Source organism: Nicotiana sylvestris, unplaced genomic scaffold, assembly GCF_000393655.2.
Source record: "Nicotiana sylvestris unplaced genomic scaffold, ASM39365v2 Un00100, whole genome shotgun sequence".
NCBI classification, from domain to species: Eukaryota; Viridiplantae; Streptophyta; class Magnoliopsida; order Solanales; family Solanaceae; genus Nicotiana; species Nicotiana sylvestris.
The window spans coordinates 1-16,431 of NW_027184436.1; the positions used below are offsets into that span (position 1 = coordinate 1).

Here is a 16,431-nt window from a genome sequence, read left to right on the forward strand (position 1 = left end):
CCAATCGTCTCATAGGGAATTCTAGTATTTTGTAAAATTTAATTAAAAATATTTATTTATACAAATATAATGACAGTATAATGTATATGTTGTATGTCATTGTTTATGTACATTTTATTTAGAAAATATTCCTGGTACAGAATAGGTAAAAAGAATACCTAAGATATATATCAATATACATCAAATATTTATGAAATAATTCTAGTATATTGCAAGTGTAATTAAAAATGTTTAAATACACAAAGGTATAATAATTGTATAATGTATATGCTTCTATATTTATTGCAATAAGAAATTCTGTACAAATCAGTGCCAGAACATGCGTGGGGAGCAACATTATCCACTCCTTTGATGAAACAAAAGTTTTGATCAGATAAGGGCTGCAACACCAAATTGCTGCATCTCTCTAAGCCTCCATACACGGTCTTCCCCGAGTTGCATAGCCCAAGCATAGTGTACAATGTGTATTGTATCCTAATACAGCAAGAAATTTAGCCATATCAGGGTTAACATTCAAATTTGGACGGAAATCTTAGCTTCAATGATAAGTTACTGCAGGTTGGGATCATTCTACAGCAGATTGTTAAGAATAATTGCTACTTGTTGACATTTAACATCTTTAGTTTACATCTAGTAACCGACTTTTGTGTATTAAAACCACACCAGTAACATAGAAAAATGACGATTTGACCACTGGGATGCAAGAAAGCAATTTGATATCATGACGTTTGTATATGATACATAGTACCATATTGCCGAGCAAGATCAAAAGGACAACCCGATGCACTAAGCTCCTGCTATGCGCGGGGTCCGGGAAGGGCCGGACCACCAAGGGTCTATTGTATGCAGTCTTACCCTGCATTTCTGCAAGAGGCTGTTTCCACGGCTTGAACCCGTGACCACCTGGTCACATGACAACAACTTTACCAGATATGTCAAGGCTCCCCTTCGTTGCCCCACAGGATCAGTGAATTGAATTAGTCAATGCAGGAGCAAGAGAATAACAGCAACCAATAAAAGGGATATATTGCATACCTTTCCCCCTTCTTTAATTGAACCAAGCTTATCACGTATGCAGTAAACCTGCTGCGTCTTGAACTGTGGACATTACCCAAGAAAGATTACTACCAGGGGCTAAATCTTTTGAGCCTTTTGTTCTTTCAAGAGGTGGATTGATTTCAATATAGAAAATATTGAAGAAAGACTCTTACCCCCAAAATTATTAAGGGACTGTCTCCCATCATTTTTTTCTCCCGCACTTCAATATCCGAAACATGTAAAATCTGTTTCATTTTCAGTAGGGTTATCAGATTTTCTAGTAGCGTAACAGGGAAATTTGATGCTAGAGAAGCCAACTAGAAGCCATTCAACCCCTTTATGTAAGTAGCATACCAAATGAGAGGTGGTCACAATTCATGCAGAATTTTTAGTTTGAGCTAAGTGGAAAATCAGGGAGGACTTCAAATCAAGCCCACCGACTGTAATAGGCAGTGTCCAGTGCTTAACTATGTTGCTCGGACTCTCCGAAAATGTCTCCAGGTACGTATGAGATTCTCCAAAAGTAGTGCATTTTTGGAGGATCCGACACATGTGCCGCAGCATTTTGGAGAGTCCGTGCAACATAGGTGCTTAACATATCAAGGCCAATCAGCAACAGTAAAAAGCACTATGTTGCGAGAACTAAAGCTGCAATAATGACACCCTACAACCCCCAAAAATCCATATACACATATAAAGCTGAAAAAATTAAAATCTGATGTGGCAACTTTCACAATCAAGCATTCCCATTTGGGGTCTGGGGAGGGTAGAGTGTACGTAAAGTGTACGCAGACCTTACCCTTATCTTAAGAAGGTAGAGAAGTTGTTTCCGATAGACCCCCGGCTCAATGCTGCTAAATTTCTTTAATTAATTTATTCAGTCTCAAATGCCAAATTTGCAAGAAAACAAAAGCAAATGGCGAGGAACTTCACAACTGATAATCACTTTTCTTTTTATCCTTTACTATTTTCTTGATTTGATGAATTTTGTGTTTCTTATCGTTATGGTTAAATCACTTCTGGCTTTCAATTTACTTACCTTTATTGATCTTAGTTGGAAAACCTTTTATACAATTTTGTAGCGAATTTTATGTTATTGATCTTTGTGGTAGGGGCAGTGGCTACGACAAGAAGACGTTTTTACTTATGGGAGTGAGTGATACTGTTCCGGGGCTTCACAACCTTTTCTATCTGTGACTTTGGTTGATCTTAGTTGAATGTTTTTAGATAATTTTTGGTGAATTTTTATTTTTGTGGTAGGGGCAGTGGCTATGACAAGAAGATGTTTTTATTCGTGGAAGTGAGTGATACTATCCCAAATCTTGACCACATTTTCTCTATGTGTTTCATTGTTGTCACAAACAAGAATTCTATTGAACTTCTCATTGTTACTTGTTCACAATTTTTTCTATCTGCTTCTAGTCCTTCATTTGCTTTGGGTGAATTTTTCACATTTTAGTGTTTTTAAAACCACCAGAAACTTATTTTCATTTGGAAATTAACACTTCTTAGCTCCTCTCTAATTCAAGGCCTTTAGTTTTCCTCCTTTTCCTTTGTTTTTTTGGTTAATTAATGTGCCAGTTTTTACATGTTTGCTTTGACTGAATTTACTAGTGTATTTAAAAGCAAAAGAAAAAATGCCCCCCTACATGGTTTTAGACCAGGCTACATGACATAAGTCAGACAATTCCAAACATCCACGGCCGGAACAACAATAACAAGTTAACAACCTACCTAGTCTTATCCCACACCATGGGGTCTGGGGAGGGTAATGTGTACGCAGACCTTACCCCTTTCTTGTGAGGATGGAGAGGTTGTTTCCAATAGACCCTCGGAAAGAAAAAACGGCTCAACTGTTACTAAACCCCAAATCAACTTTAGTTCTATTCAACTTTTACAAGCTTTTGTCCTTGTCTAGCATGCTAATAGAAATCACTGAAAATAGATTTGTAACACAAAAAGTTTGTACACTTCATTTATTTTTGACACTGGGAAAAGATTTATAACACAAAAATTATGTATACTTCACTTGTTGGTAATCCCCTTTCCCTTCACTGTACTTATACAATATCCAAAATACAAGCTAACATAATAACTTGTGTTTATTCTTACCTTGTTGTCGAAAATGATACCCTGGCTATCAAAAGCTTGATGCTCTGCTTTACACCGCTCAATTTCCTCTTTGCTGCAATATTTCTTTAACACCTCTGTATCTCCCTAATGAGCCAAGAAGCAAGATATCATCAAAGTAAGATGCTTAAGTATACAACATGAGATGATTAGGAAGTAAGAAAAGACTAAAAAGCATCATTTGTTTGAAGTCTGAATGTTAATCATTTATATCTCAATCATTAAGGGGTTGTTTGGTAGGGTGTATAAGAATAGTGCGAAATAAGATGTATTAGTAATGCAGGGATTAGTAATGCATGAGTTAGTAATGCAAACATTAGTTATGCAGATATTATTTCTTATCTACTGTTTGGTATGGTTTTATTAAAATTATAATGCAATGCATAATTTTTTTAAAACATAGTTGTTTACAAAAATGCCCTCCATATTCTCTAGCTTTAAGGGACTTTAAGGACAATTTTGTCTTTAACCATACTAATGCATGCATTAATAGCCTTGGTATTACTAATGCCATGGTTTTCTATGTATTACTTATACATAGGATAATGTTGACAAAATGTACCAAACAATGTATTAGTAATGCATAGAGCTAATGCTTGCATTATTTTTTTTAATACCTCCTACCAAACGACCCCTTAAGTGTGTTTGATTTCTAAATCTAAAAATTAATAATTCAAGTCTGAAGCATTAAGTGCGCTTGTTTTTCTTTTACCGTCACTTAATAGGTCGGAATAGATCCAAATGAATAAAACCTATAACAAATATTTAATATCATTAAGATGCTACCAATTTAATGATTTCAAGAACGATAGACTTTCACCACCACCCTTTCACGGCAAACAATGCCACCGCCACAGACCATAATAATTGCATAACCTTCATTCTCAGTCACAACCACCACCTCTAATCACCCTATTCAACCATCACCCCACTAGCCACATTTACAATCATCACCACCAATCACCACCATCAACCACAACTATATATCGGCAACCACCATTATCACATGCCACCATTATTAGCTAATTATCACTATCATCTATCAATTAGCCATCACCACCACTGTTAACCACTATTGTAAGTTGCCATCACAACTAGCTACTATCCACACACACCACCATTGCCAGTCGGTAACCACCGTTGGTAGCTATTACCACCACCGACCACCATGTAAACTTATTCTTTCTAATATTTTTTTGGTATAGTATTAGAGTAAAAAGTATTTAATTTGAATCTCATATTTATTAAGTTTTAAATAAACAACATATTTTTCTATGTTCATGTGATGAGAAAACAAACGATCTTATCTATTTAGTATTCATATCTTAACACAAATATTAATGGTTTAAATGTGATTCAAATTCAAACAACGGCTAAATAGCACTAACTTTATTTTAAAGGATTTATCCGCCACTTCAATGTTATATGGTAAAGAAAGACTTTCTCCTCTATGTCCAACTTTGAAGTGATTGAAAAGTAAATGCGGAAAGGTTGCACACTATTCGCCTTTAATATTGAACCAAACAAATGTTATACCATACCCTTCCTAGCCAAAAGCAGAGCCAAAATTTGAAGTTTATGTGTTCGAAAGTCTAACTATTCCAAGTCAGTAGGTTGTAAATTAATAATTATGCATATCAGATAAATTTCCTAAGACAAACACAGTGTTTAAGTCAAAGCTACTTTGTTCGTCCAAACCCGAAACCATGCTTGTATCCCCGCCCCTACCTTCCTTTTACCTCTCCCATTTTCACCCCATACTAAAAAAAAAATCTGCCAATAAGCTTTAGTGAACTTGTGCATACTTACTTTGAAGAAAGCGTTAAGAACTGGTCGAATCACTTCTTGAACCTCATCAACAAATACAGGCAAAGAGAATGAGCTTCACAAAAACATATTTCAAATATATAGAAAAACAAGCCAAAGGTGAAAATGAAAAGTCAAGCAAAAGAAGCTAGAAATCATACGGATCTCTGCTGTAAATCTCTTTAATTGACATTGCAGCTGAAGATTCTCCATCCATATTAGCACACATACTGCAACATTAAGATGGAAATTATAAGTTGATCTTAAATTGAACTCTATCCATAACACAGCTTTTAAAATGGTAATGTGTAACCATACTCTTGGAGTTTGTGAACAACGGGATTATCACTCGTTTCAATTCTCTCACGAATATCTTCTATAATTTGTCATCCAGAACATAAAGTATTTAATATTACTTCACATAAAACGCATTCCAGATCAAGCCATGTATATTCTCATTGGATTAAACATAACAGAGGGAAAAAGTTGAAAATGAAAATCTATTACTAGCACAAAAGATAAAATTACGTTGAGAATCAGAGTGAAGCTCGTGGAAAGAGGGTGACCCTGCATCTGAGAATAATAAAAATTCAGTGCAAATTGGTAATATGAGAAAACACAACTTCACACGCATCTCAGCAGGGTATAATAAGCAAGAGATTACTTTTTCCTTGAAGGTTTCCCATTCCTTATTCCATTTTGATTGCTTTGATGGTAAGACAACAACATCAGTTCTTGTACTCCTCTCAAAGTTTGATGAAGTTTCTTGTATGGGCGCAGAATACTCGAGGTGCTTTCTCGTACCACGAGGAGTACCTTTCAACTCGTCCAATATTATGTCGTAGCCCTTCTTTGCAAAGCCAACAGGTTTTGCTTCTTTTATTTTCTGAAAGAACGGCGAGACTTTCGATGAAGCAGCAGATTTAACCTTGCTAAAAACTGTTTCCGCACTATCACTGGAACCAGATTGTTGTTCCTGTTGATTTTTTGCAGATGCAGACTCACTACTCTCTTTGATATTTGGACTAGAAGTGTCATAGTGACCGCTTGATCCCCGAGCTTCTTGCTTCCCCACTCCAAAGCTATCTTTGACCTAAACAGGAATCAGAGTCAATTGTCACCTCCTTAAAGAGTTCACCAACCTCCTCTTTCATAACAGATATTTTTTCCTTCACATTGGCATAAACAACAACAACAACAACCCAGTAAAATCCCACCAGTGGGATCTGGGGAGGGTAGAGTGTACGCAGACCTTACCCCTATCCCAAAGTGGTAGAGAGGGTAGAGTGTACGCAGACCTTACCCCTATCCCAGAGGGATAGAGAGGCTGTTTCCGGGAGACCCTCGGCTCAAAAGACAAATTGCAATACTCAAAAGGCGGTAACTAGAACTTAACAAGTTTGAAGGAACTTTTAGGATTTGAAGATTGAAAGATCAATATCTTTATTTTAATTCTATGAAAAGAACTTAGAAACCACACAGGACGAAGATACAATTAAACGGAATACTAACAGGATAAAACTCTACAGCAAAGCAGTGTTATATGAGGTGCTGAAAGTGTTTACAACAACAACAAACCCAGCGTGTTCCCACCAAGTGAGGTCTGGGGAGGGTAGTCTGCTCGCAGACCTTACCCTTGTTGAATTTGACAAAATGTTTGTCCCACATCGGTGGGAAAACAAAAGTTGGGGGATTTTCCCCTATAAAAGAAGGCTTAATGTTTAGGATTTAAACACACCTCTCATTTGCCTTCTCATCTGTTTAAGGCATTTGTATCTTCTCTCTTTAGTATTATTTCACTTGTATTTTTGGAGTGAAATAAAATATTGGTTGTGTCCGAGGAGTAGGCAAAATTAGCCGAACCTCGTAAATTCTGGTGTTCCCTTTATTGTTGCTTTATTGTCTTATTTATTATTTGGTGGCTGTCATAATTTTTGGTATAGTAGTTGTGACTTATTCACACTATATACATTTGGCTTCCGCAACAATTGGTATCAGAGCCAAGGTACTGTCTAAGTATGCTCTGTGGTTGCAGCATAGTCTGATCTTCCACATCAGAAAAGATTTATCTTGGTAACTGAGTCAAGGTTCTGTCTGAGTATGCTCTGTGGTTGCAGCTTAGTCTGATCTTCCACACCAGAAAGGAAATAATCTTGATTTGTGTCGTCAGCTATTAAATAATATTTGTGTCAAAGATGGGAGACAATAAACAAGAAGAATCTACATCAAGTGTCAACAATACGTCATCATTGGCATCTTCGCTTATGACAAGAATTGTGTCAAATGCGAAATTTGCGGTCGAAATATTTGACGGGTCCGGACATTTTGGGATGTGGCAAGGCGAGGTTCTAGATGTCCTTTTTCAACAAGGGCTAGATCTTGCTATTGAAGAAAAGAGACCAGATGCTATTGGAGAAGAAGATTGGAGAATTATCAATCGTGTTGCTTGCGGTACCATTCGATCCTACCTTGCTAGAGAGCAGAAATATCCATACACAAAGGAAACTTCTGCAAGTAGATTATGGAAAGCACTGGAGGATAAATTTTTGAAGAAAAACAGTCAAAATAAATTGTACATGAAGAAGAGACTGTTTCACTTCACCTATGTTCCTGGTACCACGATGAATGAACATATCACCAGTTTCAATAAGTTGGTCACAGATTTGCAAAATATGGATACAACTTATGATGATGGTGACTTGGCCTTGATGTTGTTGGCGTCACTTCCTGATGAGTACGAGCACCTTGAAACTACTCTACTCCATGGAAATGACGAAGTTTCTCTCAGAGAAGTTTGTTCGGCTTTGTACAGCTATGAACAAAGAAAGCGAGAAAAACAGAAGGGCGGAGAAGGAGAAGCACTATTTGTGAGGGGTCGTCCTCAAAATCAAACGAGGACAAAGAAGGGAAGATCCAAGTCAAGATCCAGACCCAGCAAAGATGAATGTGCTTTTTGTCGAGAAAAAGGGCACTGGAAGAAAGACTGTCCGAAGTTGAAGAATAAGGCCAAACATAACAATGGAAAGGCCATTATGGATTCAAATGTAGCTGATTGTGATGATTCAGACTTCTCATTAGTTACAACAGAGTCATCAACATCATCAGACATATGGTTGATGGACTCGGCTTGTAGCTATCATATGTGTCCCAACAGGGACTGGTTTGTGGAATTTCAAGAAGGAGAATATGGAGTCATCCACACAGCGGATAACAGCCCTCTTACCTCATATGGCATTGGTTCAATACGATTAAGGAACCATGATGGAATGATCAGAACATTAACAGATGTTCGATATGTACCGGATTTGAAGAAGAATCTCATCTCTGTGGGAGCCCTAGAATCAAAAGGGTTCAAAATCATTGCAGAAAATGGAGTGATGAGAGTATGCTCCGGTGCACTAGTGGTAATGAAGGCTAATCGGAAGAATAATAATATGTACCGCTATCGTGGCAGTACAGTTATTGGGACAGCGACAGTGACATCCAGTGACGACAAAGAGGCAGAAGCAACCAAGCTATGGCACATGCGCTTGGGACATGCTGGAGGAAAATCCTTGAAAACTCTATCAGATCAAGGATTGTTAAAAGGAGTAAAGGCTTGCAACTTGGAGTTTTGTGAGCATTGTGTCAAAGGGAAACAGACAAGGGTTAAATTTGGTACAGCGATCCATAATACTAAAGGCATTTTGGATTATGTACACTCTGATGTTTGGGGTCCTTCCAAAACACCTTCATTGGGTGGGAAGCACTATTTTGTAACCTTTGTTGATGATTTTTCCCGAAGAGTATGGGTGTATACAATGAAGAGCAAAGATGAAGTGTTGGGAATTTTTCTCAAATGGAAGACGATGGTGGAGAATCAGACAGGCAGGAGGATCAAGTGTATTCGCACAGACAATGGAGGTGAATACAAAAATGATCATTTCAATAAGGTATGTGAAAATGATGGCATCGTCCGACACTTCACTGTTAGACATACACCACAACAAAATGGAGTGGCAGAACGTATGAACCGGACCTTGCTGGAGAAGGTACGGTGTATGTTGTCCAATGCTGGCTTGGGCAAAGAATTTTGGGCTGAGGCAATTACATATGCATGCCACCTCATTAATCGCTTACCATCTGCTGCTATTGATGGCAAGACACCATTTGAAAAATGGTATGGAAAACCTGCTGTAGATTATAACTCTTTGCACGTGTTTGGCTCAACTGCATATTATCATGTGACGGAGTCAAAATTGGATCCAAGGGCAAAGAAGGCTATTTTTATGGGAATTACTTCTGGAGTCAAAGGATATCGCTTATGGTGTCCTATGACAAAGAAAGTAATATTCAGCAGAGATGTTACCTTTGATGAATCTGCTATGGTAAATAAGGTAACAGAAGACACCAAACAAAATAAAGGTGCTTCTAAGCAGGTGGAGTTTGAGGGAAAATTTATTTTTCCTACACAAGAAGCAGATGAGGAAACAAATGAAGATTACCCTCTGGAAGGAGAGCCAGTAGAGGAGATTCCAACTCAGGAACCTCAACAACAACTTGAATCAATAGCAACCAGCAGGCCAAAAAGAACAATAACGAAACCTGTTCGTCTCATAGAGACGGTTGCTTGTGCAACCTCAATTGTAGCTGATGATGTTCCTACTACTTATAAAGACGCTGTCCAAAGTTCAGAAGAAGATAAGTGGAGGATTGCCATGAATGATGAAATACAGTCCCTTCATCAGAATCATACATGGAGATTGGCCAATCTCCCGAAGGGAAAGAAAGCAATTGGGTGCAAATGGGTATTTGCAAAGAAGGAAGGATTTCCTAACCAAGTAGATGTTCGCTACAAAGCAAGATTGGTGGCCAAAGGATATGCTCAAAAGGAGGGAATTGATTACAATGAAGTGTTTTCTCCAGTTGTAAAACATTCCTCCATTAGAATTATGTTGGCTTTGGTAGCACAATTGGATTTGGAACTAGTTCAGATGGATGTAAAAACTGCGTTTTTACATGGAAACTTGGAGGAGGAAATCTACATGACTCAGCCAGAAGGATTCAAAGTTGCTGGAAAAGAAAATATGGTGTGCAAACTTGAAAAATCGTTGTACGGATTGAAACAATCTTCTAGACAATGGTACAAGCGATTTGACGAGTTTATGTTGTGGCAAGGGTACAAGAGAAGCAAATACGATCATTGTGTGTATTTGCACAAGCTTAAAGATGGTTCCTTTGTATATCTTCTCCTATATGTTGATGATATGTTGATAGCTTCCAAGAATTTGGAAGAAATTGATAAGTTGAAGATTCAACTGAAGAAGGAGTTCGAGATGAAGGATTTGGGTGAGGCAAAGAAAATTCTTGGCATGGAGATAATTAGAGATAGACGTTCAAAGAAACTCTGTTTATCTCAAAAGGAATATTTGAAGAGAGTACTTCAACGTTTTGGCATAGATGACAAGACTAAGCCAGTTAGTACTCCACTTGCTTCCCATTTTAAGCTAAGTACTACTATGTCGCCAATGGATGAAGTTGAACGAAAGTATATGTCAAAGGTACCATACGCAAATGCTGTTGGTAGCTTGATGTATGCAATGGTTTGCACAAGGCCTGACATTTCACAAGCTGTTGGAGTTATTAGCAGATATATGCACAATCCAGGGAAGGAGCATTGGCAAGCTGTGAAGTGGATTCTACGGTATATTCATAATACTGTAGATGTCGGGTTAGTTTTTGAGCAGGAAGACAATCAGTCTGTAGTTGGATATTGTGACTCAGATTTTGCGGGTGATCTGGACAAACGAAGATCAACTACTGGTTATGTGTTTACTTTTGCAAAGGCACCAGTTAGTTGGAAGTCTACTTTGCAGTCAACAGTTGCTTTGTCTACAACAGAGGCAGAGTACATGGCTATTACAGAGGCTGTGAAAGAGGCAATTTGGCTTCAAGGATTGCTAAAGGAGCTTGGTGTTGAACAAAAAGGTATCACAATTTTTTGTGATAGTCAAAGTGCTATTCAATTAGCGAAGAACCAAGTTTATCATGCAAGGACGAAACACATTGATGTTCGGTATCATTTTGTACGAGAAATCATAGAAGAAGGTGGAGTCACAGTGAAGAAAATTCATACTACGGAGAATCCTGCTGATATGCTGACAAAGGTGGTGACTGCGATCAAGTTTCAACATTGTTTGGATTTGATCAACATTGTTGAACACTGAAGATTGAAGATGAAGACACAACCAAATTTGTTATTGAGAGAAAATTGAAGATGTGGAATTTTGCCAAGGTGGAGATTTGTTGAATTTGACAAAATGTTTGTCCCACATCGGTGGGAAAACAAAAGTTGGGGGGATTTCCCCCTATAAAAGAAGGCTTAATGTTTAGGATTTAAACACACCTCTCATTTGCCTTCTCATCTGTTTAAGGCATTTGTATCTTCTCTCTTTAGTATTATTTCACTTGTATTTTTGGAGTGGAATAAAATATTGGTTGTGTCCGAGGAGTAGGCAAAATTAGCCGAACCTCGTAAATTCTGGTGTTCCCTTTATTGTTGCTTTGTTGTCTTATTTATTATTTGGCTGTCATAAATTTTGGTATAGTAGTTGTGACTTATTCACACTCTATACATTTGGCTTCCGCAACAACCCTTACCTAACAAGTAGAGAGACTGTTTCCAATAGACCCTCGGCTCAGGAAAAGGTGCTGAAAGTGTTTACACTCCATAAAGCTGAATGTCTACTTAATCTGACTTGTTGCTGCAATTTAAAGTTTGTAAATATGTCATGCCTGGACTTCCTTAGCTCCCTTCACTTTGCACTAATTGCATCCTCTGGATCCCCCTTACTCTTTTTTTTATTTAATTAACAAAAAAAAGGGCAAAGACTAGAAAAACAATTGACAAAAGTTAGCAAGGCATACCATCTTAATACCTAGAAGAAACATTGCACAGCATGATAATCTCATTCAGCAAACAAATATTAGACAAGCACCAGATCAACTGACGGAGGTTGCACTAATACCTTTTTTGTCGTAGCTTCAGCCTCCATCCAAACACCATCCACATGTTTGTAAAGCGTCCCCGTTGTCTGCTTCATTCTGCATTAGGCGGTTCACCATTTCAGGGTCCCCATTGGAAGTTCTACCAGCCTTGACATACAACAGTATGTCTCGGCCCCTTAAGGAAAAGGTTAGAACCACCTTAAAATTATATTAACAGGATATCTATAAGGCACCTTGTTTTAAAATCTTCTTTCACCCCTTTCAACTCCTCAGCCTTCTCCTTCAGTTGCTTGACAGACCGTTGGAATTCTTGATTTCTGTAGCCATAAGCATTGATGAATAAACCCAATCGCACTAACAAAGCCCCAGAGTGTATAGATGGGGAGGGCGACACAAACACCTCAATAATTACGTCTAAGATTGAGAAGTAGTTGAACACTATTACTTATTCCAAAGTGACATGCACATGCCATTTTTCCGTTACTTGACGCTTAAAAGCACTTTTTCTGGCCAACTGTTTTTATTAATACTAACAAAAGCACTTCTCAAACAACAGCTCCAACATACTTTCACCAGAACACTTTTCATGATAAGCAAATTTTGGGGACTTGGCCAAACAGGTTAATTAATAAAGTGATAGTACCTGATTTATGCAACAAAATAAAAAAATAGCAACTCCTCAATTTACGGACTGTGAGCCAGTGTTATCAAAGGCGAAAGGCGAAAAGCGCAAAAAAGCTCTAAGGTCCGTTGGAGCTTTAAGCGCAAAGCGTAAATAAAGTATGGGTTTTGATAAAAAAAAAGGCTCAACCGGTGAAAAAGTAAAAATATGCATAGTAGTCCAAGACTAATCATTATAAGCATGAATAACAAATATATGAATAAAGAAATTGAAAAAAAGTTCTTGATAAAGTGAAATATCAATTGTTTAAGGTCGCCTTTTCGAAAGTATGTGTTAGAGCTTTGATGCGACACTAAAGCAAGCGCTCAACGTGTTTTGAGCCTCGCTTCAGGGCTTAAGCGCGCCTTTGACAACAGTGCTTTGAGCTAAACACAGCAAACCCGACATTGATAATCCAAAAAGGGACAAAAAGAAGTAATTATCAGAACCAATTTGCAAGAAAAGCAACCACTAAATAGCAAAAATACCTGTAGACTTCGCCTCTAACCTGTTTGGAGAACTCATTGAATACAGTATAAGGACGAATACCCACATACCTCTCTGCTCCAATCAACCTCACCACCTTTGCATGCAAACACAAAAATATAAAAAGAATAAGCAAAAAGCCATTAAAGCACAAATTCAACAACCCTACAAGAACGAACCTGTTGTGGTGGAACTAATATTCGCCGGAAAGAAGGATTTTTATAGACAAACCAATCTCGTACGAGCTTTCTGCTAGCCATTGGAACCTTTTGTTTCTTCCTAATAATAATAATAATTCTGACAGAGGAAGAATGTCAAAGATTGCTTTTAGGGTTAATGTATTTTATTATTGATCGTGTGTCGCCAAGCTTCTAAATTACGGAGTAGTATATATTTTAAAAAAAAAATACACTTTTTAGTGAGTTTACGTTTTTTTTAATTAATAATTTAAAAATTACTTTTCGGCTGATTATCAAGCTTTTAAAAAGTATTTTTAAATATATTTTTCTCAAAAAAAAAAAAAAAAGAGTAGTTTTGAGTGCTTCTCAAAAATTGCAACTACTTAAGAATATTAATTTTTAAAAATTTAACCAAACCCCTTAACTTTGAAAAAAAAATTATTTTTGAACTTAAAAAGACTTGACCAAACAGTCCATTAATCGATTCACTTGAATTACCTAAATCAATTGAGCCTGGTTGGATGACCATTATTACAAACCTATGGTAAAATAACTAAGTACGTTTAACGACATTATATTAATTGACCACATTCATTACTTCCTTCGGTCCATTTTAATTAATTTCTTATTGGGTTCACAATGTTTGGTTTTTCATATATCAAGAAGGAATTAATTAACTTATTTTTTTCAAAAATGCCCTTGCAGTTAAGAGCTTAGTAGTATTTTATATATTTTCAATGAATAAATTAAGACTAATATAATTAATTTTATTGTTAATTATGTAAGAAAGTAAATTCTTTAATATGTATAAATATATTCAAAAAATTAATTAAAGTGGATCGGAGGAAGTAATAACTAGTGATCTCGAACTAACATTAGAATATGTTAGTCACCGATTATCGTATAATTCATTTTTATATAATATAATAGCTATAAGGAGCAAATACTAAATTCCATTGAAATCGAGAGACCCTAGTCTATAGAAAACTCACACTAGTATAGATTCTAATAACTTAAGGAATTCATTGGCAAACAAAAGATTCATCCATCCTTACATTATACTCTCTTATCTTCATCAATAAACAACTAAATATTATGAGATTATTAGGTGTTTACTATTTATACTATAAGGTTCAGCCGTAATTATACAATGCCTAAAATGTTCCAAAGGTGAGCTAAAATGACCAATTGGCCGAAATAGATTGCCCCGATCGCGGTGCCTTATGTCATGATCGCGGTGAAGGGTTGTGATCACGGTGATCAGTGCTACGATCGTGGTCAGAGGCGGATTCAGGATTCAAATCTTATGGGTTCAATTTTAATGTTTTTAACATTTAACCCATTATATTTTTAAAATTATGGATTCATATCCATTATTTTTGCAATTTTAATAAATTTTTACATATAAGTTTTACTCCGCGTCAAAAGTTATGGGTTTAGTTGAACCCGCAGTTAGTATATTACATCCGCCTCTGATCGTGGTGACGGATCGCAAAAAAGATCAGCCAGAAGTAACAGACATGTATGTTGAGAATCCAAGAGAACTATATAAAAATTGATAATGTCTAAAATTTGATTATAAAATAGGATCGGGACACATGCATTACTGAAAAGACAGAGGAAATTACAGAGAAAGTGTCAATTTCACTATCTCTTAGTAGCGAGAAACTGAAAAACACAAATAATATCCGAATTTCCATCCTTTAGTTTCTCTTTTTAAATTTGAGTTCATATATCACTACTAGAAATTTAGCCAAAATCGACCGCGGTAAAAAGCCGGCCAAAAAACCAACCGAAGTCGGTCGGTTTTTTAAAATATTTTATTTTCAATTTGTTTTTACAAAATCGTTCAACATCGGTCGGTTATTTTGGAGCAAGAAAGAGGGAAACTATTTTTGCGTCCCGCGAAATTTATTTTTTAAAAGAAACCGACCAACTTTGATCGCTTTTTCATGTAAAATAAATTAAAATTAATATTCAGAAAATCGACCGAAATGGGTCGATTATTTCGGTCGGTCATTTTAAAAATACAATCGATTTCGGTCGGTAATTTTATATTTTTAATAAAATCGACCGAAATCGGTCGGTTATTCGCGCGAAAATGCAATTAAAGAATACAAATAATATAAAAGAAAGTCTTAAACAAAAATGTACCAACGGTCTAATGGTATAATAGTATTCTGCCACAATACTGACGCTAGTTCGATTCTCAGACGATGTATTTTTTAATTAGATAATTAAAAATACCGACTGACTTCGGTCGATCTTTTCGATAGATATTTTTTTTTTTTTTTGTCGTTTATGAAATTTAATTGACCGAATGAAATTGGTCGGAAATTGCGACCGACTTCGGTCATTATTTACTATCGACAAGCCTTATTTCAACGGATTAAAGTTAGTCGAAAATCAATCGGTTTTTTAAAGTTTTCCGACCGATTTCGATAGTCATTCCTCGAAGGTTTTCGCAATTTTCTAGTAATGATAGTTCATACACTCTGAAAAATCGACTCCATTCAGTAATATGTTCAAACATACTGTCACGACCCAAAATCTCACCTGTCGTGTTGACGCCTATCGTGGTACAAGGCAAGCCTCAACTCAACATCTCAACACAGTAGAACTTTTAAATAAAGGCGGAAGCAGTTAATATTAAATAAAACCTTTTAGAACAGAATATAACTCCAAAATACTAAACAATCCATCCCCAAAACCCGGTGTCACTGAGTTCATGAGCATCTAAATGATAACAACATCCGACTGATAAAACACTGTCTGAAAATATAGAACAGTTGAATATGAAAGGAAAGAAGAGTCAAGGTCAGCGAACGCCATGCAACTACCTCAATAGTCTCCTGAGTCTGACTCCTCAATCAGCAATCGCCGTGACCAGAAGTGTCTAGATCTGTACACGAGGTACAGGGGGTAACGTGAGTACACGAACTCAGTAAGTAATAGAAATAAATAATGAACTGAGAAGTAGTGACGAGCTATGCAAATACAATTATCTCAATAACTTTCAAATAAGAGTAGTCATACTTCCAATTTAACAGTTTAAGTCACATCAGTACGTACTCAATAAACCAGATATCAAATTTGACTGAGCAGTAAGTAATATCTTTCAATAATTTTCAAAGCAATGATATG

General features: G+C 36.6%; 2 protein-coding genes across 6 annotated transcripts; both read right to left on the minus strand.

Annotated features, from left to right (window-relative positions):
• Window positions 1-184: 184 nt before the first annotated feature.
• Window positions 185-6,389, minus strand: LOC104225396 (mitochondrial import inner membrane translocase subunit TIM44-2-like). Of its 5 annotated transcripts, none has more exons than XM_070165714.1 (8): window positions 5,639-6,388; window positions 5,503-5,541; window positions 5,136-5,204; window positions 4,978-5,012; window positions 3,151-3,255; window positions 1,212-1,283; window positions 1,036-1,098; window positions 185-474 (listed from the first exon to the last, which is right to left on the minus strand). In XM_070165714.1, exons 1-8 carry the CDS (start codon window positions 5,658-5,660, stop codon window positions 370-372), a joined length of 510 nt encoding a protein of 169 aa, XP_070021815.1. In that variant the 5' UTR covers window positions 5,661-6,388; the 3' UTR covers window positions 185-369. The 5 variants fall into 5 exon arrangements, with proteins under 5 accessions (XP_070021815.1, XP_070021813.1, XP_070021814.1 ...); XM_070165713.1 differs by having other exon boundaries at window positions 186-474; window positions 5,503-5,547; window positions 5,639-6,387; XM_070165712.1 differs by lacking the exon at window positions 5,503-5,541 and having other exon boundaries at window positions 4,978-5,050; window positions 5,639-6,389.
• LOC138884858 (mitochondrial import inner membrane translocase subunit TIM44-2-like) lies at window positions 5,717-13,368 on the minus strand (the record flags this gene model as incomplete). Its single annotated transcript, XM_070165711.1, has 5 exons — window positions 13,288-13,368; window positions 13,111-13,205; window positions 12,195-12,278; window positions 11,982-12,057; window positions 5,717-6,067 (listed from the first exon to the last, which is right to left on the minus strand). Coding segments are annotated over exons 1-5 (687 nt in total), but the record flags the coding sequence as incomplete, so codon positions are not given.
• Between the last annotated feature and the right edge of the window lie 3,063 nt (window positions 13,369-16,431).

What these genes read in the sequence shown, in the direction of transcription:
- LOC104225396 (XM_070165712.1), bottom strand. Translation starts at nt 5,703, where the DNA reads ATGTTGTTGTCTTACCATCAAAGCAATCAAAATGGAATAAGGAATGGG. An exon ending in TTCTTAACGCTTTCTTCAAA is followed by an intron (nt 3,256 to 4,977) that starts GTAAGTATGCAC and finishes TTGGCTCATTAG; the next exon opens with GGAGATACAGAGGTGTTAAA. An exon ending in CAATTAAAGAAGGGGGAAAG is followed by an intron (nt 475 to 1,035) that starts GTATGCAATATA and finishes TTGCTGTATTAG; the next exon opens with GATACAATACACATTGTACA.